We start from the raw sequence: 27,786 nt of genomic DNA, 5'->3' as shown, positions 1-27,786 counted from the left end.
GTGGTGATATTGCCAAAACGATTCTCGGTTCAACTCGGTCTCGCTCGGTTTAACTCATATCATTCATTCAGTCAGTTTTGAAACATCATTTCGCAGCGTTAGTTCGTGGACTCCGGTTGGTGCTTGGTGCGAAATATAGAAATTGAACGTCGAAAGAGAGCGTCTTAATTCTATTTGTTGTAAAATTTTAAAAATATCATTGCAGTTTAAAAGTACTATAGAAATGTGGCCAGCTCGTCCACGTCCTAGTAGACCAGCCCTCCGAGATATGCAGGTAAGAAAAATATTTTTTAGTTTGCCCTCTTACACCGACCGGCATATAAGTGAATAGATTAGCCCTTTGTTACAAAGAAAAATTAACTGCTATTACGGTTATGTAATTCCATGTAACTATGTTTTTCGAATTCAATGTTCCTAGAATTGTGCGGGACACATATTATCCTCGCCACGCGGTTGTTACGTAAGGAAATTATATTAGGTAAGGCTGAAAATTAAAGGGTAACGACAAGAAGGGGACTGCTCTGAAAAATCTGAACGATTGTGCTAGCGCGCGCATTGCAAAGCCGCTGGCGTGTAAACAAGATAAACATAAACACGGAGCCGCGGGCGCGGCGCCGCGGTGTCCGACCGACCCAGCCACCCAACACCGCCAACCTTCATTCGCAAAAAAATATGTCCTACTTTATCTATTTGATACAGTTCTTGCAAATTCAGATTGACACATTCATGCCACTGTTTTACATAACTTGTTAATTTACGTAATACATATACTAACATCGCTTTAAGTTTAGGTACTCAAAGGTGATTTTCATCCCACCATCTCGGAAAGAGTAGTTTTGCACTTCGACATCTGAGTGCAAAAGCCGTTTTTATCTCTAGAGCGACAAAATGATTTCAAATAAGAACATAGTGTGCAATATTCCATTTGTGACAATCTTGATAGGTAAGACTTTTGAAATAAATACGTATTCTATATATATAAAAATGAAACCCGCTTTCCGTTGTCACGACATAACATGAAAACGGCTTGACCGATTTGGCTGAAAATTAGAGGGGAGGTAACTTAGACCCGGGAGAAGGTTTTAGGATAGTTTTTGTCACCATCCGGCTACGGGACGCGGGTGAAACCGCGGGCGAAAGCTAGTAAACAATAAAACAATGATTCAATTAAGTAATTTTTACTATAGTTTGTAGATCAAAAAATTAATAGGTACATACATCGTTTTAATTAGTCATGTGCGCGCCAGTTTCTTTATTTGCATTTAGTGATTTCATCTATGAGGTGGGATGAAAAGTTACGTGTTGCACTCGAGTGCAAAAATTTTACGCTATCGCTCAGGATTCTAATTTTTTAATCAATCAATTTTAGAATCCTTCGCTTGCTCGGTCGTCAAAATTGAGCACACGGTTAAATTTTCAAGCTTAATTTTTCAAAGCTTAGTCTTAACGCCGATTTACGTGATAAGCGCCGCGCTAACCCGAACCGGTATATTTTGTTTTATTACCGTACTTAACTTTTTTATGCTTCATCCCAGATTTATATCCGCCCTAAGATAACCCACTGACCTTAGTGATGGTTACTGCTATTTTGTACTAATATATTTGCAATAGGTAGATACGTACGTACTTAGCTGCGGTGGCTGTCTAGACACAATGAAACCTACATTCACATGTATTATTATAACAACATAAAAACATGTGATAACATTTAAAAATTAAATTATAAATTTAAAAAAACCCCCAACCCAAAAAAGTATGCAATAATTATGACAAAAGGTTAAAAACGCTAAACCCTATAAAAAGCAAAAAAATAACTTTTAACACTACGTAAACTAAATTTTGTCGTGTCGTGGGACCGCTCTAATTCATTACTTTAGATACGTGTTTTTTTTTTTAATACGAATGTTGTAATTAGGTAGGTATCATTTGATTTATGTAAGTATTTATGAAGGTAAAAAGCGGTCCCCCGACACGTCAAAATTTAGTTTACGTAGTGTTAAAAGTTATTTTTTTGCTTTTTATAGGGTTTAGCGTTTTTAACCTTTTGTCATAATTATTGCATACTTTTTTGGGTTGGGGGTTTTTTTAAATTTATAATTTAATTTTATTTCATGCTTTTTAAAGGAGCTCCTTAATTTTTCCTTCTTTCATTTAATTTATTTTATCTTAAGATGGGGTCACTATATGCGATCTCGGCCAAAGGAAGCTGTTTAACAATCCTCATGACAAACTGGCTCTGGGAGAATTGCACAGATTGAGAAACAATAAAGATTAACCTTTGGACATTCTTGATTTTCAGCAAAAATATAAATCGGTTTATCCGTTTCATTCCGGCATTTCGGGGTTTTATCCGCCACATCCCATTTCCAGCATCAGGTTCTCGTCAATCAGAAACATGAAGAGAACTCGTCAAGACAAATTCAACGAGCCCAAACTCGATGGGTTTACTAAAAGGCAGTTCAGGGTTACGTCTCCTACCTTCGTGCCTTAACAGCAGACCAGCTCAGCGGTTCCAAAAGACATTAGTGTTTCAAATTTCAGATCCCACATATACTTGCAAGTAAACTGAGCGTGTAACATTCCTATCACATCTAGCAAACGAGCTGATGACCTTGAAGACCTGAACCGATTTCCACCAAACATAGCTAAGAACACTCCCGACTGACATACCTTTTAAACAAAAAAAACCGCATTACAATCGGATCATCCGTTTGGGAGCTACGATGCCACATACACACACACACACACACACACACACACACACACACACACAGACACGTCAAACTTATAACACCCCGTCGTTTTTGCGTCGGGGGTTAAAAAGTGATTCTAGTCAAATATTATGATGTTAGTAGGTAAATGAACATAATATTTAACTAGTGAAAGATTATTATTATTCACTTGTGGAATATCATTGTCAAGTCGTGCATGTTGTGATCTATTGATTAGAGGTCTATATGATTTTGAATTATCAAAACACTAAATTACATTAATATTTGTATTGACAACACTAAGGAGCAGTGTGAATTTTTGACAGATGAAGATGACAACCGCTAATTATTTATATCTGTCGCGTACGCATGAAAAGTGGTTGTAATTTGAATTAAATTCTAAGATAAATAAATTCACGAGATTTTTGTATTACATAGTGACGTTTTATTCGATAAAGGCTGGGAGGTATTACCCCCAGCTAACACTAGGTAGGTGAAACATTGTTTACTTGTTGCTCCGCCCGTCTTCGGCGCCCGGTTTTATCTTGTTAGGAAGGTATACGTAAACTATGGCAATTTTATGCTTTCGATTTTTGAATTTATCTAGAGGCAAAATGTAGGGAAGGACCAACCCACGTTTTTCATTTTGCTATAATGCTGTATCTATCTGTTGTTTTCTTTTAAGAGGCAGGGATCAATTCGTATAAGAAACCCTCATAAAGTACCTATAACAAACACAGTTCTACAACATTCACTTGAACATCTTGATCAGAGTAAGTTGCAACCCCAACAGGGGGCTTAAAGTGATTACAAGTATAAAAAATTACTACAGTAATAGAGGTGCATAGTCCATGCATAGTATCTTAGGACCAATTTGTATAATCGGAGTACTTGTAATTATTTACATTTACTTTAAAATTACATTATAACATTCTAACTCTAGTTAGCAATTAAACTGATAGATAGAATATCAGAAACGGTTATTAGAAAATCACACCAGCATGTACCTACTGAAACAATATTTATAGACACAACATGACATCACCGTCCACCCACATATCAACGTTAATGGTCCTTGCAGTGACCACTTCAATGAACTGTCACAGGGGTTATTGCCATATTCAACCCATGCGTAATTTCCAAACTCATATTAACATAAGCACTGTGATGTATGTCTTTGTTTGTTTTGTGAATACGGCCCACGTGGTATGAGGTGAGTGTATACGTTGTCATCGAAAATAAACAGTCTGTACACAGGAATCTCTCATTATCTGGAAATTCAGTTTACAAGTTGGTGTAGGAACTAACAACTGATACAACTATTATCAATATCACATTCCCATCTCCGACGCTCTTCAATAATGACATAAATGGTTACATTAACAAATTTTAATCTTATCGTATACAAATTTTATAAAGAGGACTTGTTTGTTGAGAGGGTTTGTTTGTTAGTAATGGATAAACTCGGAAACCACTATTCTAATTAAAAAAAAAAATTCACTTTTGGAAAGTTACACTCGTCCCGAGTAACATTGGCTATATTTTATCTATACTATACTAATATTATAAAGAGAAAAAATGAACCTAAGTAATGGAAATTACTTATTCAGTTTTAATTTTAGGATTTTCCATCATGTTTAGTATTGTTCTATTTTCAACATAAAATGTACCGGTTGACCGTCCTTTAATTTAATAGAACAATAACCTACCCTTGATGACAACTTCGGCCATATATTTTTATTTTTAAAAGAAACAAATTTTTGAATGACGAAAATAAGCCTATGAAAGAACAATTTTGGCACACAATACTAGTATCGAATATAATCTCGACACCTTCCAAAAGACAGCTAATTACCAAAAATAAATAACAACACATAAGTGACGTCAGTCAGTATTTACTTGTTGTTTATAAACCAAAAACGTTCCCACGCATCTTTTTGCAGCTCTTGCCGCGCATTTAACTACCTAACGAAATATAGACTTTTATAACATTGACATATTAGGTATCAAGATATCCATAGATATTGATGGGGGGTATATTAATACACTCATCGGTACTTAGTTTACAACCGTGCCTTAATTCCAAATGTGATATGGCTCATTTTAGTTTATAAAATTCTCTTATTGATCGCATTGACCATAAATGCATTACCCATTACTACTTCTCTTAAACCTATCTTGATTTCTAAGACTGAATGTGAAAGATGTTGTGTTAGCATTAACTGCTCTGCTTAGTTACAAATAAGTACACACATAGCGGTTGTTTTTCTCGCTGCAGTACGTTGCTACTGAATAGTTTTATCATGAACGTTTGCAAATGGTTAAGTTACGATAAGTAGGCAGTACACAGCGAGTGCAAGCGAGGCATGCGCCGCGGTACAGAGTCAGTGTGCCAGTAGGTCACGTTATGTAAGCCCACCGCTTACTTCGTTTTGCGTAAGAATCGTTGTAGGCAATACTATACAACGGACGATGATTAATTTATGTATTCCAAAGAGTCATTACGGTATCTCACTGATAAGATTCGAGTAGCAGATCAATTTTATTTATAGAAATAAAGTTGTGTATGATTCATTGAACGTCTTAGAAGATCCTAGAGCAGTGATTTTTGGTGTTTTGTTTGTATATGTTTTCTCGGTAAAATAGCTCAACAGATCCAAATGAAATTTCATATGGGATGCATAATACCAAGAAGATCGTTATAGGCTACTGTTAATCAGGTTGTGAAAAGTAGTGCGGGCGGGGCACGGGCGAAACCTGGAGAAAAAGCAGTTATGAAATATTGCTTACAATTAGGGAATGCAATCCCGACTCGAGATTGCAAATTCGGGATCCCGCGGGATTAGAAATATCAATCCCGCGGGATCCCGGAATTTTCGGGATCCCGTCTAATTAAAAAAAAATTGAATTCAGATGACTGAAAAAGCTAATAACTGCTTGTTTGTGATAGTGAGGTTAATTAAAATAACATATTACTCGAAAGAAAATAAAAACCTTTATTCTTTAATCTTACAAACTAAATAATAATCAGTTTGTAAGGAAATTAACGTAGGTAAATTAGGTAATCAAAACAGTAAGCTTATTTCAAGGGAATTAGGAAAAAGAGTGATTTTGAAAAAGACTCCTTAAAAAACAAAGGGTATTAATAGTTTCATCTGCTAAACGGCATCTAATGTCCGTTGCAATGTACCCCGCTGCTGAGAATGCCCTCTCCGACTCAACGCTGGTTGGCAACAGCGTGGCGAAGCAATTATATGCAAACTGTAAAAATCGCCCCCTTGTTCCTCCACACTCAAACAAATCCATTTCTTTTTTAATGGTAGATTCTAATTTGTCTAAGCTCGTGGACGTAGATATACGTGCAAAAGGACTTGGTGTGTGAGTGTTCAGACTGACCACTGCCGCCCAATCCCGTCAATCTCGAACGGGATCTCGTCATATGATGCGTCGGGATTGATCCCGAAAAATTACACGAGATCTCGCGAGATCGGGATCCCGCGGGATCGGGATTGCATTCCCTACTTACAATACCTATTATAGAGTTTAGGTAGAGAAGCTGGATGTTTACGGGTAATAAATTATAATGAAGTTGCGCCTTATCGGTCAATGACCTTGTTGCTTGTAGGAGTAATCACACTAACTTAAAGCTTAGATAATAATTATTATGAGTAACAGTAAATATTGTCGGAATCGGTTATCGTGATGTAAGCTATGCTGTTCTCTCGATGTTGACATTTTTTTCTAAATAAATAAAATCTTTTTGAAATAACGATTTAATACTTAGGTATATGCACAATACCAGTATAGCCATTATTATAGTCATTCGGCATTTGTGATATAGTTATCGGCACAGATAATGAGCTCTCGGCGAAAGAGTGGGGATCGCTTTGCGGACTGTACACTTAAGGCAATAAACCAATAAATCACTTCTGCACAGGTGAAGGTCAGGGCTCAATATCCTTGCCGATGATTATAAAAGTAATTTGCGATGAAGATTCTTATAAATCCCAATAATTAGGGTAGTGGTTTGAAAATGTTCAAAATAATGCCCATAATTAGTTTCCTTAATTTTTTATAATACTATCCCACTTTTTGGATTAAAACATGTGTTAAAAATGCCATTCTTTATTTATTATTTGTTAAATTGTATGAGCGGGCACCATTCGGCTACGAGTATTTCACGCATCCCTAATGACTAGAATAGCTTTATTGATGAAGAAATTATACCTGTTATTTTACTGTTCAAAAATTTTAATAAGATTGTGTGACGTTTTAGAGAGGAAAAAAATGACTTGTTACAGGAATCGGATGAAGAACCCTTTGAGCCGGACTCGCCGCGTCGGACCCGAGCCGGCATAATGTCGCTTACGTCTTTATCATCTTTACAAGAGGCCAATGTAAGTTTTATTCAGTGTTCAGCATTGTCGACTTAACAGCATCAAAATAATACCCTCGCGTTTAGAAAGCGATTTTAAAATGTAATGATTTTTATTATATTTTTATTTAATATGCTGTGTGTCTTGTCTACCTATTCCGATTACCTTAACTATACCTTCTCGAAGGTTTTATTGATCTATGAATGCACTTGTACAGTTACCGGCACGGATGTCGAGCCCTGACCTTCACTTGCGCAGAAGCGATTTACCGCCTTATTGCCTTATGCATACGGGTGCGCAAAGCGATCCCCACTCTTCCGCCGAGAGCCCGACATCCGTGCCGGTAACTGTAATAGGAATGGTGGACGTTATACTGCAGTTGTCGTCCTGTTACAATTTACTATATGATATTTACCTACTTGTATTTGAGTACTTATAAACTTTCACAATTTAAAAGAGTTTTTCTGCAGATTGAGAAACGTTTTAGTGGAGGAGCAATACCTGTGTTTAGTGCTCCGAAATTATGCTAAATGTTATCAAGTGTCTCATGGTGTATGAAATCAAAACTTCTAGGCCGCCGGCGCCGTCCAGAGCAGCTCCGTGATGCGGCCGCCGTGTGACTGTACAGAGGTGAGCAGTGGATGTACCTTCTTCATTATGCATGTAGCTTCACTCAGATAGCTCACGGCTGCCATTCAGCATTGTCATTTTGCATTTACTTCTTGAAACGCCTCAATGATTCTTTGCGATCTTTCTCAATTCTGAAATCGTTTGCCAGTGTAATAGCAACCTACAAGGTTTGAGTACCTCTCCCTCGCTCATTGTATGTAACTTTTGCTATTTATTTTCTTTCACTTTTGGGATCAGCACATAAACTTAACTTGTTAACTTTTTAAAGTTTTTTTTGCTTTTTATTGTTTTTGGGAGTTGGTTTTATTATTATTCATAAAAAAAAATAGTTTTCTACGCTACAAGATAGGCGTAGGTACGGGTGTTGTAGAGATTATTGTACTGGAACCCGTAATTTAAATCGGACTCCGCTGACGGTGAAGTAAAAAGGATTCCGTTATGAAGTTTAAATATTGCAATGTACGTAGTGACCTAAATATTTCATTGAAGTAACGAACGGAACGGATGGGCACAGTACAGTAATCAGCGCTGCGAGTAGCGGTCGCGTCGCGTGTCGGTTGCATAAGTCTATTAGGTGAGATGCAATCGGCTCGCTTCGCGTCGGAGCCGCAGAGGCTCGCTACCACCGCGCAACCGGTTCCATTCTTCTGGGCCAAGTTCACCATTTTGCATCGCACTACTCGTTCATATAAACTTTTTACAAGAACTGGCTGTCAACATTGATAGTTCGATTAGTACGCATTTTTAATTATAATATGTATACCTAACTAACACATTTTTCGTACATAACATTTGTGTACCTACATAATTATATTTTTAATTAAAGTATACGTATTTCTATAAAATTATAAAACATAAATATCATTATATCATATTTATAATGAGAACAGCTTTTTAGGGTTCCGTACCCAAAGGGTAAAACGGGACCCTATAGCCCTGTCACCAGGCTGTATCTCGTGAACCGTGATAGTTAGAGAGTTGAAATTTTCACGCATGATGTATTTCTGTTGCCGCAATAACAACAAATACTGAAAACTATAATAAAATAAATATTTTGGGGGGCTCCCATACAACAAACGTTGTTTGCTTATTTTTGCTCGATATCGATAACGGCAACAGGTAGATGCTTAAAATATTCACAGAATATAATAATATACAATTCGTTTTATAAATAATAGTACGGAACCCTTCGTGCGCGAGTCGGTCTCGCACTTGTTATAATTTGTTATTTATGTTGAGATGCAATGATGTTTTGTTAGCAGGAGTTGGCGGAGGAACAAATTGCTGTACGCGGCGTCACGGATGAGAGTATGGACGTTGATGGTACACCAAACGTATCAGGAGTCACAAATACTAAGAAACGAAAACGAAGGGTGCCTAAAAGACCCAGAAACTTTGGGGCCATACCTGAACCGCCATTGCTGAGACGGCGTCTAATAAAATCTCTCATAAAACCAAAAATCACAAGCACAGTCGGAAGATTGTTTGCAAGAAGAATAATAAGGCAAGCACGCTGTGTGAGAAACATCTTTGAAAAGGAGATGTGCTGTGTCAGCTGTGGTTTACTTCCCACGAATCCCGTGACGGGAAAGTGTGGTCACACCCGATGCGCAAAGTATGTTTCATCATTCAATATTTCGACGATTTTTTTTTATCTTTTGGGAAATGCTATGGTTACTTGTTTTACATGATGGGTTTGTTGCAGATGCGTTAGAGCAGCGAAAATGTGTCCGTGCGGCACAGATTTTCCCGAAAAACTACAGTCTAATATATTAATAAGAGACATAGTATTTAAATTGTCCGGCGACAGACCAAGGACTAATGAGTTGATTGGTGGCAACGCCCAGATTCTTGGCGGGCACAGCAGCACAGACAATAGTGCTAGGATGCTGATCGAAAGCTCCTCTAATGAAGCCCAAATTCATGAGGGTGAGTAGTTTTTTTATGTTTAAGCGAATGTTTGTACTTCAAAGCAAAAAGTTTAATTGCGCACGTTTTGCCTCTTCGATGTTTCGATGTATGTATTTCCATTCTGTTTGGTTTACTAAGCACTAGAGTCCATCTAGCTTTGTACTCATTTATGCTTGAGCGAATCTATTTTGTGTTTTTCTTGTGTATAAATGTATTTTTCCCAAGATTAATTTTAATTAAATTTAAATTAATTAACTGAATACTTAGTGGCAGAAGATCGAAATGAACGATCATCACGGAACTGTTCGGACTTTTACCACAAAGACTTTTTTTTTACTGGAAAGTCTTTGGTTTTGCCGGAGTTCGGAGTAACATGTTGCATTATTTTGTAAAAGACACGCTGAGCGATTTCGTAAAGTATATATTTCGCACTCGTCCTTGTAAAACTATGGCATCATATTGACTGGCGCTTATTTGAGCTTAAAGTGTAGCAACGATCGTATTACTTAATACGTTTTGCGCTTAAAAACTAATCTGGTTTACATGCAGTAAACGAGTCTGACTTATCATTGTGGAAACTCACCAATTTTTATTTGAAAAGCTTATGAAGACTCAAAAGATTTTAAAACAAAAAAGGTACAACGACAGTTTCCTGTTTATAAACCCTATTAATTTCTTAACAGAAAGGGTAATTGTTTAGCAAAGTTTTTACAAAAGAGGAAAAACGTGTATCAAGCGCTTATCGCGTTGAACAGGTAATGAAAGTCACTCGAGGGGAGCTGGTTACGTAATGGCAATTGTAGGTTTCTATTTCCCAAACAAAATAGATTTATTATAAACATAATATTTATTACCTAATTTTTTAAAATTTTCTACTGTGTCTAATTAAAAAAATATATTTTCATGTTGAACCCAACTGAGTTGGCTCGTCGACATAACTGTGGAGTTGACGAATTTGAACTAGCAGAAAATTTAACAAATAGAAAAAAGTCTCTAAAATCGCGTTTTGTAATAATTTTGTCCTTTATTGAAGTAGGCTAAAACATCAACAACATCTGTATTCTTATCATCGTTGAACTAAATGTTGGTCACTAATGCATTGTAGTTCCTCTTCATTTCTGCTGCCCTGGTCATTCTTTAGCCTTTGCCCTAGTCTTTTTAGAATCTGTGACAAAAAATTCTGAGTAAAAAAAAAACAAAATTTCAAACTTCTGAGTTAAATTAATAAAAGGTAGTTTTGTAGGATCTTATCAGGACTGGATATATGACAAAAATTATTGAAAAGCTACAGAAACGCCAAAACATCTGTAGTTTTTTTGATCAATTTTGTTGTCAAATGAACACCCTTTTTTAAGCACATTCGTGATGCAACGGGAATAGTTTAATCTTTAAAACGCCCACGCTCTACGTTATGACATTAATGATAAGTTGTTCGGAAGTTCTCTACAGTAAATAGAAGTACACGATATTAATACGGCCTTAACTTGATGATGATGTCCTCCTAGCCGATTATCGGCTACGGCGGCTGTTCTCATTTAAGGAGATCAGCCAATTGCGCAGGACATATTATAGTGCACAAGCATTTGCGCAGACACAGGTGCACTCCCTATTCCTTCACTCTCATAACCCGATGGGACGGCAATCCGACACGACCGGATAGAGATCAGGCGCAGGACCGACATTTACGTGCTCTCCGATGCACGGGTGTATCAATCACCAAATTCCAGGCTCCGGGCTGCTTTGTGAAAGTCTTCTAAAACCCACAAAGCGATTTCGGCCCGACTCGGGAATCGAACCCGAGACCTCGTGTTCAGCAGCCGCACTTGCGACAGTTAGACCAACGAGGCAGTTAACTTACTTAATTTTTGGCCTCGCTACGACTAATGAATGACCCATCTCACATTGTAAATACCGGAAATGTGCGAGAGATCTATTCCACCCTCGGTAGTTACAAAAAAAATACTATATTAATTTTCACGTTCAGTATTTAAAGTAAACAGATCTTTCAAGGAAACTAGACTTATGTTGTCGGTGAACTTGGGCCAAATTTATTTAAAGTTTTCCAGCAACTGTTTACACCAGCTAAAATTCTAGATACATAAAAATAATTTCATTAAAAATATTAAATATGTACCTTTTATATTTGGTTTGTACTTTTGTTGTTTTAGAAAGTCTATGTTCTTGCTATACCTAACAGTTGCGTCAGTTCGACCATAACTTTGAAACAATTACATAACCCAATCAATTTATAGATAACCTTGAAATATTCTTGGTTAGCTTACGATAGGAGCTCTAATAAGAAGTTGTTTTACTGAAAAATTAACAGCCTTTCCCCAAAAACCTTTTTAACTTGGAACATCTTGAAGGACGTCAGCACGCAATAGCATTGATTATGATAATGATCAGATACAATGACGCATGAGATCAGTCGCAATACAAACAAATACGAGGAAAGGTTATACAAAAAAGTAGTAGACTTGTTAAAAGTTCTCTAACAATTGTTTAGTTATTGTAATTAAGTAACCTTGTAAAGTACTTGTAAGTATCCTTTATTACGGATAAATTATAAAAAATGTATTAATATAAAGCCGCGTAACAGCGCCACGTCTGTATCGCGTGGGCGTTTACGACGATAATCGCGCACCGACAAGGCTATTATGTAAATCGGCCATTTGTTTGTTACATTGCTGTTATGTAACAACATTGTCGACGATGCAATGGAGAACGCTGGGTCGCAGGTTACGTTACGCCCGTTGTATAGGTCTCGAGAATTCGCTAGACGGCCGCGATTGCTCACTACTTAGTACGAATGTGAAACACGGATCTTAATGATTCCCTTGCGACTGCTTATCTTCTATACGAGATTCTGAATGTAGTGTTCACAAAACAAAAAGATAAATATTATTTATTTACTTTTTAACACGTGAAGTCTCGGTTTTTCATTTGCTGGTAAAACTCGTTTTACAGTAACTCAATTATTTCAACCAATTTTTAATTTATTCTGTTTTGTCAATTTATTATTACATATTTTGTATTTTTGTTCGAGTTGTCGGGAGTCTAATATATGTAGGTTCGAATAAAGTGTTATTAAGTCGCTGCCTACAGCCAAATTGGCTTGTCTCAAAGAGTATTTGACGGCGAAAAAAATAGACATTGATCTTGAAAATATTTCTGAGAACCCTGTAATAATCAAAACACGTTCTTGAAAAGTTTTCTCGATACTAAAAATAAAAACTAAGCTCTTAAAATGATCTTAAACAAAAAATATGTATACATACAATACGTAAAATATATGTTCTCATCAACGTATATTGATAAAATTTATAACATTAACTTATCCATATGTAAATACAGACAGAACTTGGTTGATTTTTGACTACTTATTTAAAGTTATTAATTTATATTATGGTTAGTAAAACGTTACGAACGTCCTGTCATCAGGCTTCTCTCTCTTACGTATATTGTTTTGGTTGTTGTTAACCGTCGTAAGACATTATTACACTGGATTTAATCTGTTTATTTAACTCTTATTAATTGCTTCAGACGTAAACCAACACAAACAGTGCATAGGTAAACAGAACATTTGATTGGTTGATTAGTAATTAATGGATCGAAACGAAGTCAATTTTAATTTCTCCGTAAATTATTTATAAGCTCTCACCTAATCTCCTCCTGTACTAAGGGCTCATCATCCTCCGAGCCTTTTTCCCAACTATATTGGGGTCGGCTTCCAGTCTAACCGGATGTAGCTGAGTACCAGTGTTTCACAAGGAGCGACTGCGCCCTATTTGACCTCCTCAACCCGGGCAACCCCTTGGTAAGACTGGTGTCAGACTTGCTGGCTTCTGACTACCCGTAATTACTGCCAAGGATGTTCAGGGATGATCGATCTCAGTGGCGTGCACTTGGAGAGGCCTATGTCCAGCAGTGGACTGCGATAGGCTGATGATGATGATGATGATGATGTTCAGGGACAGCTGTTAATGGTGAACAGTTTCGTCTCGGATCCGCTATCTCGGCACGGTGCTTAAGAACATTATGTTTCTGATACGCCGCTTACGGAGGATATTCAAATTATTTTTTACTGTCCTTAACTACATAACAATTACCTATTTCGTAGCATAATCACTTTTTTTTTTTAAAGTTCTGGACCCTATTCGACCCAAAAAGGTTCGTAAAGGTTTTTGTTTAAGAGGTCAACTAGGCAGTCGCTTCATGAAAAATGCTGACACTCAGCTGCATCCGGTGATACTGGAAGCGTAGTTGGTAGGCTAGACAGATAATTAACTTTACTTACAACTTTATCATTTAATGAGTGCTACCTAAACCCTATTTAAATAATACGGATTATTCAGCAAATGGGGGGAAATATTCGCAAAACAAACTTTTCTTTCTTTTTCATCAAGATTAAACAATTATGTTGGTGAGGACTATCGTGAAATTACGTCATGTAATAAGGGTCGGTTTAAGTTAGTTGGTAATTTTGGCAATGGCCCCGCGGTCACGTGACCGCAGCTTCTCCGGTCACGTGACCGCTGCCCTGGCTACCAGATGGAGCGCACAAAGTATAAAGTCGCGCGACTTCTAATATTAAATCTTTTTGTCGAAGTTAAGCAATGTTTGGAGAGGAGGCTGTTCTTTCCGGTATTTGCGTGACTTTTGTCAAACTTAATGAAGTAGGTAAGCACTCTTTTGCAAAAACACTGGGACCCACATATGTGAAATCGTGGTTTCAAAAGGTTCACAGCCTTAAGAGTTCCTAAATAACAATAAGTTTATCACTCATGATAGTGCATGTCACTTAGACATTTGTACTTAGGTGTCATCCAGAAAGTAAGTGATATTAATTTCTTGACCCCTTGCTCCAAGAGTGTAAGTTAACTACAGTTTATTCTGAACTTGAATGAGAGTTATGAAAGAAACAATGAAAATACGGATTCATAGTACCCACTTAGTATTTTAATTCCAATCAGATATAGAAATTGAGAAAGACAGAGATATGACTAGGCATCTTAGCTTAATTAATACGTATATCGGGTGTTTCGTACCTAATCACAATAAATCCTATCACATATTATGATATTCTATGATATTTATTATTATGATATTTATGATATTCTATGGCGAATTGTAAAAAAAATAACCTAATTAATTCAGTGCTTTGGCCACAGGAGTCCTTTTTCGTGTTCATAATTTACAACATCATGTGTAAAGCAGAGATAAAGTTAGGAGTATCGAATGTTTTGCCCAGTTGACAGCTGACAGTTTTCAAGGAAGAATTTCCGTTGTTTGTAATGACTGAATCACAAATGGTGTTCTAATTCTCGCATATTTTAAATATATTTCCTTTGTTGCAAAATTATTTTTTTTCTTTGTGCTAGCCGACATATATTAATGTGTTTGATTTAATGTGATTAGGTACGAAACACCCGATATATATGATTTAAAAAAAAATCTTGATTCAATGTCTCAATTTTGAAATGTGATGTCACGAAACTTGCCCCCCTCCCCTCCGTCACCATGTCACAGTTTGTCTCCCCCCTTTGGCCTTTAAGTGACCTCATTAGATCTTGTGCAGGGTATATACGTAACATAAGGACAGACCTACTTGACGTGGAGTCGGCTTAGCTTACTTTCGAGCTGATCTGGACATGATGCAAGAGCTCGTGGTCTTATCAATTATCTTTATAGCAGTTAATAACCAAAGATGCAATAGCTTTTGCATTATCTCTTCATCTTAAAAGCTTTGCAGCTATTGTCGGGTTGTTTTAATTTCGGTTATGATATATTAGCAAAAAATCCTTCCTTCCAAATCCTTAATTAAAATGTTTTATATATTTTCTTCTATCCTACTATAATATTATAAATGCGAAAGTCCATTTGTTTGTTACGCATTCACGCAAAAACGACTTAACCGATCGACACGAAACTTTGTACACAAATACTTGGTGGTACTAGGATTAATATAGGATACTTTTTATCCCGGTCAACAGAAGTGACACCGCGCGGGCGAAGCCGCAGGCGGATGCTAGTACTTAATACTTGTATGTTATTTATGAACCAGAAATAAGTTATGAAATTACCTATTTCAAAATTTTTATGTGGTTTACCTTGAATGAGAGAGAGGTTGCTGGTGTACATAACTCGACAATAGTTGTGATTTATTTGAATTTCAATCATTTTCTTTCTAAAAATTTCCTCGGTGGGGCCCACCAGGACCAAAGCCTGTCGGGGCTGCGGAATTGTGCGAAAGAGTTACCGCGGCCCTGGTACATAAAGGGATTAAGAAGGAACATGGCGGGTTTTTGTCATTAAGAGTCTGACACTCTTTGATGATTTTCTATTAAAATAAAAATAAAGTGCAATAAAATAAATAAAGGGGATATCTACCAGTCTACTTTAATTTTCCAATTTGCGCAAGGTGACAAGATAACGATAGTTTGTTTTTATTGAATTCCAATTTCAATAAATAATTTTAATTACTTATCACACACATTATCCGGTATCCAGTAGCATTATCCAGTTTTGCAACATGGTACTTAGACGCAATTAGTTACTTAATGTCTCAAAACTATACCTGAAGCCATTTCTGATAATTCCTATTATATAATTTGTAAAATAAAATACGTAACAATCGGCTGCGTAATATAGGATTGATCATGAAAGACTTAGGTCGTTGTCAACTGAGGCAGCGGCGAACTTGAATGATTTCATTGTGAACAACAAGATTTCTGCAATGCATGCGCCGTTAGCGATTTTTATTTAAATACAATTCAATTCAAAACGATGCTTGCGTCCATTTAATTGCAAGCATAGCTCCCGTTCCATCAAACATATTTGAAGATGTTCCTCGTAACAAAGATATATGCTAATAAATCATTCAAAAACAAATTTCAATAAAAATTTACAATAAAGCCGTTATCATTGCTTTACCGTTAAAAACTGTTTGAACTCAATATCATATCTCTACGATTCATATGTACTAAAATCGCAATAACGGGTTTGGCAACAAAGCGTTGCTATAATTTGACATAACATAACTGTCACCGGTTGCATTGATCGCGACCTTGGCTTGCTTCAGATGTGGAGTCGTAGCAACACGCTGCGCGCTCGTAACTCACGCCGGCCTTACGTAACGTAACACAAACTCTGACTCCATTGCTGGTTATATAACAGCGTATTATGTAGCGGTGTGGACAAAATGTCACAAGACGTATGGGGCTTCTTTGTTAAGTTCGGTTCTGTAGGCAGCATAAGCGTTCTTTTGAAACATATTTCTTAACGGCGTCTGTTGAAAAGACTCGTTGCATTAATGTTGAAGCGGCGAATGAAATGTGTTCGATATCTTTATTCATAAAATATTCGACATTGTTTACCATGCACAACTACACATGTCGTTATAATTGATGTTTGCTTATTGTTACAGCACTCTGCCAAGTTGCACTGAAACGCAACGCCCGTGTCAGGGCTTTCCTACCGCCTGTTCCTGTATCGCCTCGGGTAAACAATATGTATTATTAAAATAGTTATATAATTCATTTATGGCTCTGTATGGACTTAACTTCCACTAACTGATAAGTCGTTTGCGTTTCGTCATCCATATCATACCAAATCAAACAACATAATGGCAGCTATTGGCACGATATGTTTAAAGAACATGAACGATCTGGTTCATTGAACTGTGCCGCCAGTTCATAAAAGTAAAGATATTGTGTGCTTAGTTAAATATCATGAGATAAATTTTATTATATTACGTAAGTTGGGCTGTTTTTTAGTGCATATTACATTTCTTCAGGCGCGGTACAATCGCGCGGTGCAACTGCTGCAGGACGGCAGACACCTCGAGGCGGCGCCCTATCTCGCCCTCGTGGTCGCCTCCAACCACATGGATTTTAGAAGCGCACGCAAACTACTAATTGAGGTATGTTTTTCCTAACCTATGTTACCTGATACCCTGCGAAACAATTACTTCATTGTGTGGACAGGTACGACTAAGGAGCGATTAATCTGTTACAAATATGTCATATTTATCAACTGCAACAATGCATTGAGAGATTTCATAGGTATCAAGGGTCTTTAAAGGACTTAACAACATTAAATAAAACTCTGATTCAGTTTTTTCGGTTAACTTCTTTGCACGGATCGTAAGGTTTCACGTGAGAAAATTTATCAAACATTTTAATAACAAATGTAAATAATTGTTGAAATCCTGCTAGTTTCTTAGATAAGCGAGTGTAAGTAAACATCACCATCATGAAATTATAATGCGATTGCTTAGTTACCTACCGTCAGGACTGCTCACACTCCTCACCGATCCTCTCGAAATACGCATAGAGAGTTGCTACCTAATTGCCACCAGCTACCATTAGTTGCTACCAATTGCTACCCTCGTCGATTTGAAGTTATTCAGCATCTCAAGGTGACAACCATTCTGATATCTGGATGGCTGTCACTTTTGCCAGTGTGAAGAAACGGCGCAAAAGTATTGAGCTTTTTTTTCACCCACAGTTGCTACCTAATTGGTACCCTCCAGAATAAAATTTTGGACCGCATCGATTTCGTGGATAAAATATTAAAACTACAAGAGAAGCAATTAGTAGCAACTAATGGTAGCTGGTAGCAATTGGGTAGCAACTCTCTATAGGTATTTCGAGATGATCGGTGAGGATCGACAGCGGTCCTGACGCAGACAAATCAACGGAGCGGTGGTCAATTGATGTAATCACTTGAGTCTTTGAATGACTAATCTTAAGCAAGAATGATCTGTGCGTTGTTCTCTACTTGGTACGAAACGAATTAAGAATTGCTAACAAATTAATAGCGTCTAAGTCTCCTTGACAACTAAGGCAGAATAAAATAGTTCCAACTGCATAACTTTCCTGTAATACAAAAAGCGGAACGATTGCAATGAACTGTTGAGTTACTCGGCATAGAACGGCTCAATAGACTATGATGAAATCGGCCTCAATCAGATACCTCGTCAAACTTCAATTAAACATAATGAAGTAGGTACACCTATCTGGTAAATTACAACTAAATCATCTGGCATCATAAAACTTTAGGTCTATCGATTTAAATCATCCCTATCCATGTGTCATCCTTAAATGTATGAAGCTCAAAGTAAACATTACCTCCCGTGTAAATAGATTCTTGAAAAATAGTCTGGGAGGGGGGAGGGAATCTATGGGGGAGGGAATCTAATGGCGTCCAGTCCCCCACCGGCGACTGCCCGCCTAACGGCAGGCCCATCATACCTCCCCCCAGTGGGGAGGGGTCCTTATAATGGCCGGAGCACAGGGGTTGATCAGACAGTGGCACCCCTGCGCCTGTCGCCCGCTGATCACTCCCCGGGACGGATGGGGACGGACGTTGTGTTGATCTGTGACATGACGTCCTCACAGAAGGAGGCAATGACAGTCGGGACCTACAGTAACGTGCCATCATATGTGTCGTCATTGGTGTCCAAGATATATATCAGAAAGTACATACAAACTTAGAACACTCACATGGAACAAGATTTTTCTAGACATTTTTATGAATAGCACTCGTTAATAAGAAACCAAGTTCTTGTAACATACCTCTAGAAGCAATTTTTAACCCCCGACGCAAAAACGACGGGGTGTTATGAGTTTGACGTGTCTGTGTGTGTGTGTGTGTGTGTGTGTGTGTGTGTGTGTGTGTGTGTGTGTGTGTCGTAGCTCCCAAACGGATGATCCGATTGTGATGCGGTTTTTTTTGTTTAAAAGGTATGTCAGTCGGGAGTGTTCTTAGCTATGTTTGGTGGAAATCAGTTCAGGTCTTCAAGGTCATCAGCTCGTTTGCTAGATGTGATAGGAATGTGACACGCTCAGTTTACTTGCAAGTATATGTGAGATCTGAAATTTGAAACACTAATGTCTTTTGGAACCACTGAGCTGGTCTGCTCTTAGGGCACTAAGGTAGGAGACGTAACCCTGAACTGCCTTTTAGTAAACCCATCGAGTTTGGGCTCGTTGAATTTGTCTTGACGAGTTCTCTTCATGTTTCTGATTGACGAGAACCTGATGCTGGAAATGGGATGTGGCGGATGAAACCCTGGAATGCCGGAATGAAACGGATAAACCGATTTATATTTTTGCTGAAAATCTAGAATGTCCAAAGGTTAATCTTTATTGTTTCTCAGTCTGTGCAATTCTCCCAGAGCCAGTTTGTCATGAGGATTGTTAAACAGCTTCCTTTGGCCTAGATCGCATATAGCGACCCCATCTTAAGATAAAATAAATTAAATGAAAGAAGGAAAAAATAAGGAGCTCCTTTAAAAAGCATGAAATAAAATTAAATTATAAATTTAAAAAAACCCCCGACCCAAAAAAAGTACGCAATAATTATGACAAAAGGTTAAAAACGCTAAACCCTATAAAAAGCAAAAAATAACTTTTAACACTACGTAAACTAAATTTTGACGTGTTGGGGGACCGCTTTTTACCTTCATAAATACTTACATAAATCAAATGATACCTACCTAATTACAACATTCGTTTAAAAAAAAAAAACACGTATCTAAAGTAATGAATTAGAGCGGTCCCCGACACGACAAAATTTAGTTTACGTAGTGTTAAAAGTTATTTTTTGCTTTTTATAGGGTTTAGCGTTTTTAACCTTTTGTCATAATTATTGCGTACTTTTTTTGGGTCGGGGGTTTTTTTAAATTTATAATTTAATTAACTTCTAATTATTATTGTTGTTTGGATCACTCACTATAGTTTGATATCTCGCGTTTCTCTGATGCTGAAGCTCAAGGCTTAGTTACCGAGTCTATTTGATAATTGATCGTTTTATATTTTTTGTTGCAGGTGATGTCTCTCTTAACGAAGAAATGGAACGCTAAAGCCTTAATGACGGAGCTGCGTCGAACAGTACGTAACTTGTGTTCGACAACATGGGTGGACCTGTCAGACATGGAGTGCATAGTGTGTTGCGAGAAATTCAGGCAGCCCGTCACCACACCGTGCGGGCACATGTTCTGCAGGGCGTGTCTCGATCGCTGCTTCAACTACAAGAAACGATGCCCGCTTTGCCGCCGCTCTCTAAAAACATTCAGCCTCGTAGCAGTAAGTAGACCACGTTGAATTTTATCAAGTTTTCCCATATAAACCACTTACTTACGTACGTACTTATTGAAAATCTTACATAATATATTAAAGGAACATTTTTTGTTTCGTTCTAATTTGAAACCGAGGGAAACAATTGTTTTGTAAAAAAAAAAAAATAATTTGGTTGTGTATATGAAAAATTAAAAATACAAATGAAAGTACGAAAGTTATTTGATAACATCTACCCAATGGCTATTAATATAACACGATTTAGCAGTTTCCCAATCAAAAGTGCCGGTAAACGAGCCGTGCGCATGTTTCACAATTTAATTGGCAGTTCATGGCTAGTTTGGATGTTCTGAACATGGGTTTCGTAGCTATGTGTTAAAATTCACAGTTTGTATTAAGTACTACGAGCATAATAGAATGCTATTGTTTACGTAGGACGTAATAAGCAGGTTACACGCTCAGTGTTCGAACATAATCATGACTAACGTTATTGCAAGTTCATGTGATATCCTTACTCGTTACAGTTTCCTTAAAGTTTGTCAAATTAACAGCCGGGTTGGCCAGGGGCCCAAAGTCGATAAAATAATAATGTATATGACTACTCCTTTCGTAGCTTCAGCCAGTTACGTTGAATCCTTGGTTTCGATTTAATAATATATACTACTCAGAGTTTCCTCACGTCCAATAGCTCCAGCAAGTCTTAATTTTGAAAACCGAACTTTTATTTTTATCGTAGGTTAACAAATGTGTCGTTATCAATGTCTTTTGAGCTATACTAAAAAGAAAATATGGCTTTAATTAAATTCCTTCTGTTGTAATCAGTTAATGTGGTGGAAATTCGGAAATCTAGTAGTGAGTTTTGAGAACAATTATACCCTGATACCGCTGAAATCTGAAAGTTATTACGCTAGAAAGTTATTTTTATGCCTGATATGAATGACTTAATAATCGATATGTCTGTTTTCTGGTAACAAACGTTTCTTGTGTGACCAGTCAGTACAATGTATTTTTTTTCCTTTGTTTTAGACACCAACTACAAGTTTCGTTGAAGGGGCACTGAAAAGCAAAACCGCTGCCGACGCACAATCGTCTTCAGGATCATATCTCATTCCCATAATCGCGTGCACAGTCGGATATCCATCGTAAGTAGGAATATTTTGTAATTTGCAGAATACAGCTGATTCAAACTTTTAAATAGGTGTAATAACTTTTAATATGTGTGCTTGTTTGTTTGTCACCACATAGTGTAAAACAGTCTCTTTTTCCCCTTGTACGCTTAAATCTTCAAAACTACGCAACCGATTTTCATGCTGTTTTTTTAAATAAATAGAGTGATTAAAGAGGAAGATTTATATGTATTACATACATTGAATAGTAGGAAATACTGTTATCCCGTGCTAGAAGAAACAAGTATTGATCGGCAGAGAATAAACTGGTATCCTTAGGTCTAAAGGTTTTCAAACTTGACAGTGTTGCTGTGGAATTTGTTACGCCGCTTCTCACGGAATACAAGGAAAGACGGGCGTTTTTGTGGCTGCTTTATATAATTTTTAAAGAGTTCTAGATAGTAAGTATGCGTAAGAATATGTTATAAAAATATGGCCGACTTTTTTGCGTATTCAGAATCCCATGCCCGCTGTTCATATATGAGGCTCGCTACTGGCCGATGCTCCGCCGCGTGCTGGACTCGGGCTCGCGAAAGTTCGGCATGGTGGCCTGCGACAGAGGAGGACCAGACTGTGTGGGCTACGGCACGGTCAGTATATAGCAACCGATTCAACACACATTTTACAAAAAAACAATGTACAAAGGCGGACTTAACGCCTTAGGCGTTCTCTACCAGTCAACCTTTAGGTGGAGGAGAAATTTCATGGCAGGTGCACTAAATATGTATAAAAGACACATCGAAAACATATAAACGTACATAGACTTATTATACATACACACATACATATATAAATAAACTTTAATACATATATAAATAACACAAAATCAAATGCACAGTTGTGTCAATTCTGCAAACTCTGGTGAAGATACTCACGAAGGGTAAATTAAAAATAAAAACTAACTTTAAAGAATTTCTTAAAATTTGATATGGTAACTATAAAAAACAGATATATACTATTTATCATACACCGCACCGTAACTATTTGTAATTATATGGAACCGAAAAACAACAGAGTCGAAAAATGTTTGTATATGAGTTTTAAGAGTGAGTTTATTACTGAAACAGTATGTATACGCATGAACAATATTAATAAATAATGTTAGTTGCATAACACTTTGCAGGTAATGGAAGTGCGGGACTGCGTTCTCTTTGAGGATGGCCGGACCATCCTCTCCACCATAGGCCTGTCTCGGTTTAAAATTATGGAAAGATATTATGTTGAAGATGGGTGAGCATTATTTCTGTAAAAAATTTTATATGTTATGCAGAAAGTAGTCAGTCAAGTATAGTTACTGCAAAAAATAAGATGTGTAATTTTTAAAGAAATCAATGTATTATGAATACTACAAAATTACTAATTATTAATTTACAGTTTCGAAGTAGCCCGCGTTCTGCCAATTGCGGATGTGCACCCGTTGGATTTACTGCAGCTGTGGGATGTTAAGCAGTTGGCACGTCAGATAACCCTGAGAGTGTTCGTCTGGCTGAGACGCCTGGGAGCTAGTATGCTCAATGATATGGAACTGGCGTTCGGAAGCATGCCGCTGGAGGAAGACCCTCACCTTTTGGGAGAAACCGAAGATGGACCTGCGTGGGTGTGGTGGCTCATAGCTGTCTTGCCATTAAGATCCGAAATAAAGGTACGCAATTTGCAAACATGCCATCAGATTCAAATAATTTATATTGCGTCCACATTTTATGTTGTTATGATTTTATGTTATTATGTGTAATTTCAAAAAAATGTTGAATGACGATAACGATCTTTTAATCCGCAAGCACTACGACAATGGTTTGAAATGTTAATAATTAATAATGTTAATAATTGTTGTTGTGTTACTACCCAACAGGTGCTCATCCTTGCCACGAACTCGCTCCTCAAGAGGATGAGGGCAGTGAGCTGTACGCTCGAGGCGCTGTGCCAAGACCCAGTCGTGCGAGCTGCGCCCCTCACGCCTGCTGTCGAGCCTGTCGAGCGAGCCGCGCCCGGTGACGTGGTTGCAGCGTTCCCTGAGGGTGCCGATCTCTTATTTTAAAATTACATAACAAAGTCTTTTGCAATACTATTACTATTGTTACACTCTCACCCAATCAGAGTGTAAACACAATTATTCTACTACTATTATTACACTACATACATTATTATTATAATTCAAACCTAAATTTCGGCCATTTCATTTGCAAATACTGTTACTATTATTACACTATTTACTATTATTTGATCTCAATAGTTTTAAGATTTAATTTCGGCAGATGTATTTTGACGATGAGAAATAAATAATAATAAATACTAATAAATACCTAGGTACTATTTAGTTATACATGATTCCGCCATATTGAATAGTTTATAAGTTTTTGATAACATTTTACTGGTTCACATTTTTTAATATTAACAACAGGGTATATTATAGTACCGGTCCTGCGTTTACCAATCGTAGTTTTTAGTGACTTTAGACTTTACTCAAATATTATAAATACCTGTCAAATTAACTTTAAAGATCCTGACTAACGATCGGAAAGGTAACAATAGCCCAAGAGCCAGTTCGTTATTTTATAATGGCTGAAACTTTGTTGTTGCTACTACCGTACCACACGTACACTGTAAAAGAGGGTAGGTATGATAGACTAGTACCAACGACTGACGTATGCTTTGGAAAATATAAAAAAAATACATTTACCTAAGTCAATATTATTTTTAGTCCGTCAAACTTACTAACCGTCAGTCAAACTTGGTAGTAGTCACAAAGTTTCAGCCTTTATAAAATAACGTAGGTTTGGCAGTCGCTGGCTCTCGATCTATAATGAAATTGGCCTTGTCAAGACCAATCTCAAACAGTAGGAGGTGATTGAACCTCAAATCTTATTCATTGCAGGGTCAGTAATGTGATTAAAACAATGTAGCGTAACGTTCCTCAGATAGCTAGATAGATACATTTATTCATATTCTTGAATAACAAAATTTTTCATTTAACAAAAGTGAACCTTTACAAGTTTTATAGAATATGTGACGACATAGAAAAGTAGCTTTAAATATAATTATATTCCGAGATCCCATTGCAAGATCCCGACGGCATAAGCTGGATTATGCCGGATGACGGGCTAAGCTATTAATAAATTTTGGAGTAAAGTTTCGTTCAGTCTAAATAATATAGCCCAAGAGCCATACAGACACAAAGTTTCAGCCCTTATAAGATAACGAAAGTCTGGCAATCGCTGTCTCTCGATCTAATAGGTTCCCCTTTCCACAAATATAAGTCTAAATAAGCATTTGATCATTAAGCTTACGCTCGAAGAGCTCATAACTAAGTCAAAGCCGCGCGGATCGATCGATCATAAATTTAAGTAACGCTTGGTGCGGTCGATCCGTCTTGACCATCTTGTTATGATGAGTTCTTCCGTGTTTCGGAATGTACAGTAAACCGATGGGTCCTGGTTGCCGTCTGCAGCAGTTGATCTTGGAGAGGGTGCTCGGAATATAATAAGTCGTGTGTTGTGACATTATTAGATTGTAATACATTCCGTATTTCCGTTTAGCATATGTATATTTTTTTTGTAAACATGGTTTTGGACATTCTCGTTATTATGATAAAGACTAAATCTATACTTCTATACTAATATTATGAAGAGGAAAACTTTGATTGTTTGTTTGTTTGGTTGTAATGGATAAACTCAAAAACTACTGGACCGATTTAAAATATTCTTTCACCATTAGAAAGCTACATTATCTGCGAGTATCATAGGCTATATTTTATCCCGGTGCGGGCAGTAGCTCCCATGGGACGCGGGTGAAACCGCGGGAAAACGGCTAGTATATAATAAATTCATGATATGAATAGAACTAAAAACATGGTTTAAAAAACAATAGAAATGTCCAGTTAAAATTTAATTATTTTTATTTAATGTAAATGGTGTAACACATCCTTGATTCTCTTGCCCTGTTTTCCGCTTTCAATCCTCTCTGGCAGCCGTCATATCTACTAGCATCTACTCTCTTCTTATTTTCCTCGACAGTCATACCAAACATACAAATAATAATAAACAAAAAAAAATCTGACCGCGTGTTGCATGTATTGAAAAAGTATTCATAAGTTTTTTGTTTTATGTTGTTTCGTTGCTCATTCCAAAGTTCATTCCTTATTTCATGTTCGTTTTTAGTTTATGCTTTTTCGTAACGATTTAGTTGTAAGTTAGATACTTATTAAATTATGTTTTGTTATTGTCAGATGGATTGTAATTTTGTGTTTGATTAGAAAACAGGGACCTTTTTCATATATTCCTATTTTATAGTCTAGCCTTGATAACCACCAATCTGAAGTAAATTTATTAGACTAATTATGTAATATAAAACGCAAAGTTAAGATCTCATCGAAATATTTAAAATTAGCGTTAAGTTAAAGTAAGGGTTAAGTTTAATAGGAATATTTTATAAACAACCATTTGTTCAGCCATTGTAAAGGAGACGAAAGGGAATTTGATCGCGTCATGAAGAACCTGTTATTTCGTGCATGGACTATTAACTTTTTTAATCAGAAAGTGTGGCAAAACCAACTTATCTATATATAAAAAGATAAATAACAATAATAAATTAAATATCCATTTTGTTTACACTATTTGTTAAAAATACAAAAGTAGTTCTGTTATTTATTTTTCTATAAGTATAAAAGTCAGATTCGTCATCACGTACCTTATAACATACACTCTTTTGCAATAAAAGCGGGCACCTATGCGAAATCTTGGTTTTAAGGACTTTACGTGTATTTTAAAGGGTTTTAATGACAGTAGTATGTTACTAGCATCAATAGGGTTAGCCAAGGATGTGTGAGAGTAAATTGGTTAAATCTTGATTTGGACTAATTTCTGGTAGAAAGTTCGTCGGCGTTTTGAAAAGTTTATGAAGTGATTTTCAGAAAACTGATAATGCAGTTTTAATTACCAAGATTTCGCATATTTGGCCGCTTTTTTTGCAATAGAGTTTATTTGTATAATACGGAAGCGTGGTCCCACACATTTTCTGTCTCCTTTTGTACTTATGCACGTCATTCCCCGGATTGATGTAAAAAAATGATCTCATTATCGTTAGATCATTGTATTATATGACTAATCTCACACGTTGATAGTTCGTTAAAATAGTTTAGTGAACAAACATTACGTTCAACAAAGCTGAAGTGATTGCTGTGATTGAAATTAAACTTAATACATTATAAATAATAAATTCATACGTTTTCTAAATCATGTCTTTAGTTAAGTTTGTTATAATATAGGTACTTGTTTTCTAATAAACTCTTTGAAACTACCTTCTTTTTTTTTTAAGCATCATAATGTATGATGAATTTCCCTGTGAATTTCCACGTACCAGAGCAAATCGACGATTATACACGATAACTCGTTTTCCTTCATCTCGCCTCGTCCTCCCCTCAGCGTTAGTTGAGCTGAACACTGAGTTAGCGAAGCTGTGTGTAGTGTACTGTATTATCACCGATATCTGTCGTCTCGTTGTCGCATAGACGCGGAGAGTGCACACTATACTCTATGGCCAGTTGGCGGGAAACCGGGAGAGTGTGGCACGGGAGTAAGACGTTATGTGGGCAAGCGAGCCGATATCCTAATTATCGGATGGTAATTACAGAGACACAGGTAGGGCGAACACTACACTGTGGTAGCGCAGTCTGGGCTCGGCAGCCACCACTCCATGCCCCATGCCGAGTATACGCCTGTCACATCCGTCTCCCAGAACTTCTGGCAAGGTTAAGTGACGTCCGTTATGCCGAAGTCCTAGTTAACGAAATGTTCACTTTGTTCTAGCTATATTTAGTAGATGATGAAGCGTAGGTAGTACTTTGTTATTACGACATGTGCAAAAATCATCCCCAAACAAAATCTCATTATCTAGTGCTAGGGACCCGCCCCCGCTT

The 27,786-nt window shown here is 37.0% G+C and overlaps 1 protein-coding gene across 2 annotated transcripts; it reads left to right on the top strand.

The window, feature by feature from the left end:
* The first annotated feature begins 75 nt into the window (after nucleotides 1–75).
* On the top strand, nucleotides 76–27,167 carry LOC110378215 (uncharacterized). 2 transcript variants are annotated; one of them, XM_021337380.3, is made up of 13 exons: nucleotides 76–274; nucleotides 7,013–7,108; nucleotides 7,661–7,717; nucleotides 8,980–9,332; nucleotides 9,423–9,646; nucleotides 17,055–17,128; nucleotides 17,424–17,549; nucleotides 20,461–20,718; nucleotides 21,736–21,851; nucleotides 22,333–22,465; nucleotides 22,999–23,105; nucleotides 23,250–23,517; nucleotides 23,725–27,167. In XM_021337380.3, exons 1-13 carry the CDS (start codon nucleotides 224–226, stop codon nucleotides 23,908–23,910), a joined length of 2,049 nt encoding a protein of 682 aa, XP_021193055.3. In that variant the 5' UTR covers nucleotides 76–223; the 3' UTR covers nucleotides 23,911–27,167. The 2 variants fall into 2 exon arrangements, with proteins under 2 accessions (XP_021193055.3, XP_021193054.3); XM_021337379.3 differs by having other exon boundaries at nucleotides 8,977–9,332.
* Nucleotides 27,168–27,786: the final 619 nt, after the last annotated feature.

This window comes from Helicoverpa armigera, chromosome 1, assembly GCF_030705265.1.
Source record: "Helicoverpa armigera isolate CAAS_96S chromosome 1, ASM3070526v1, whole genome shotgun sequence".
Classification (NCBI taxonomy): Eukaryota; Metazoa; Arthropoda; class Insecta; order Lepidoptera; family Noctuidae; genus Helicoverpa; species Helicoverpa armigera.
This window is presented reverse-complemented; position numbering and strand designations above follow the sequence as displayed.

What these genes read in the sequence shown, in the direction of transcription:
- LOC110378215 (XM_021337379.3), top strand. Translation starts at nt 224, where the DNA reads ATGTGGCCAGCTCGTCCACGTCCTAGTAGACCAGCCCTCCGAGATATG. An exon ending in ACTGTGTGGGCTACGGCACG is followed by an intron (nt 22,466 to 22,998) that starts GTCAGTATATAG and finishes AACACTTTGCAG; the next exon opens with GTAATGGAAGTGCGGGACTG. An exon ending in AGATATTATGTTGAAGATGG is followed by an intron (nt 23,106 to 23,249) that starts GTGAGCATTATT and finishes ATTAATTTACAG; the next exon opens with TTTCGAAGTAGCCCGCGTTC.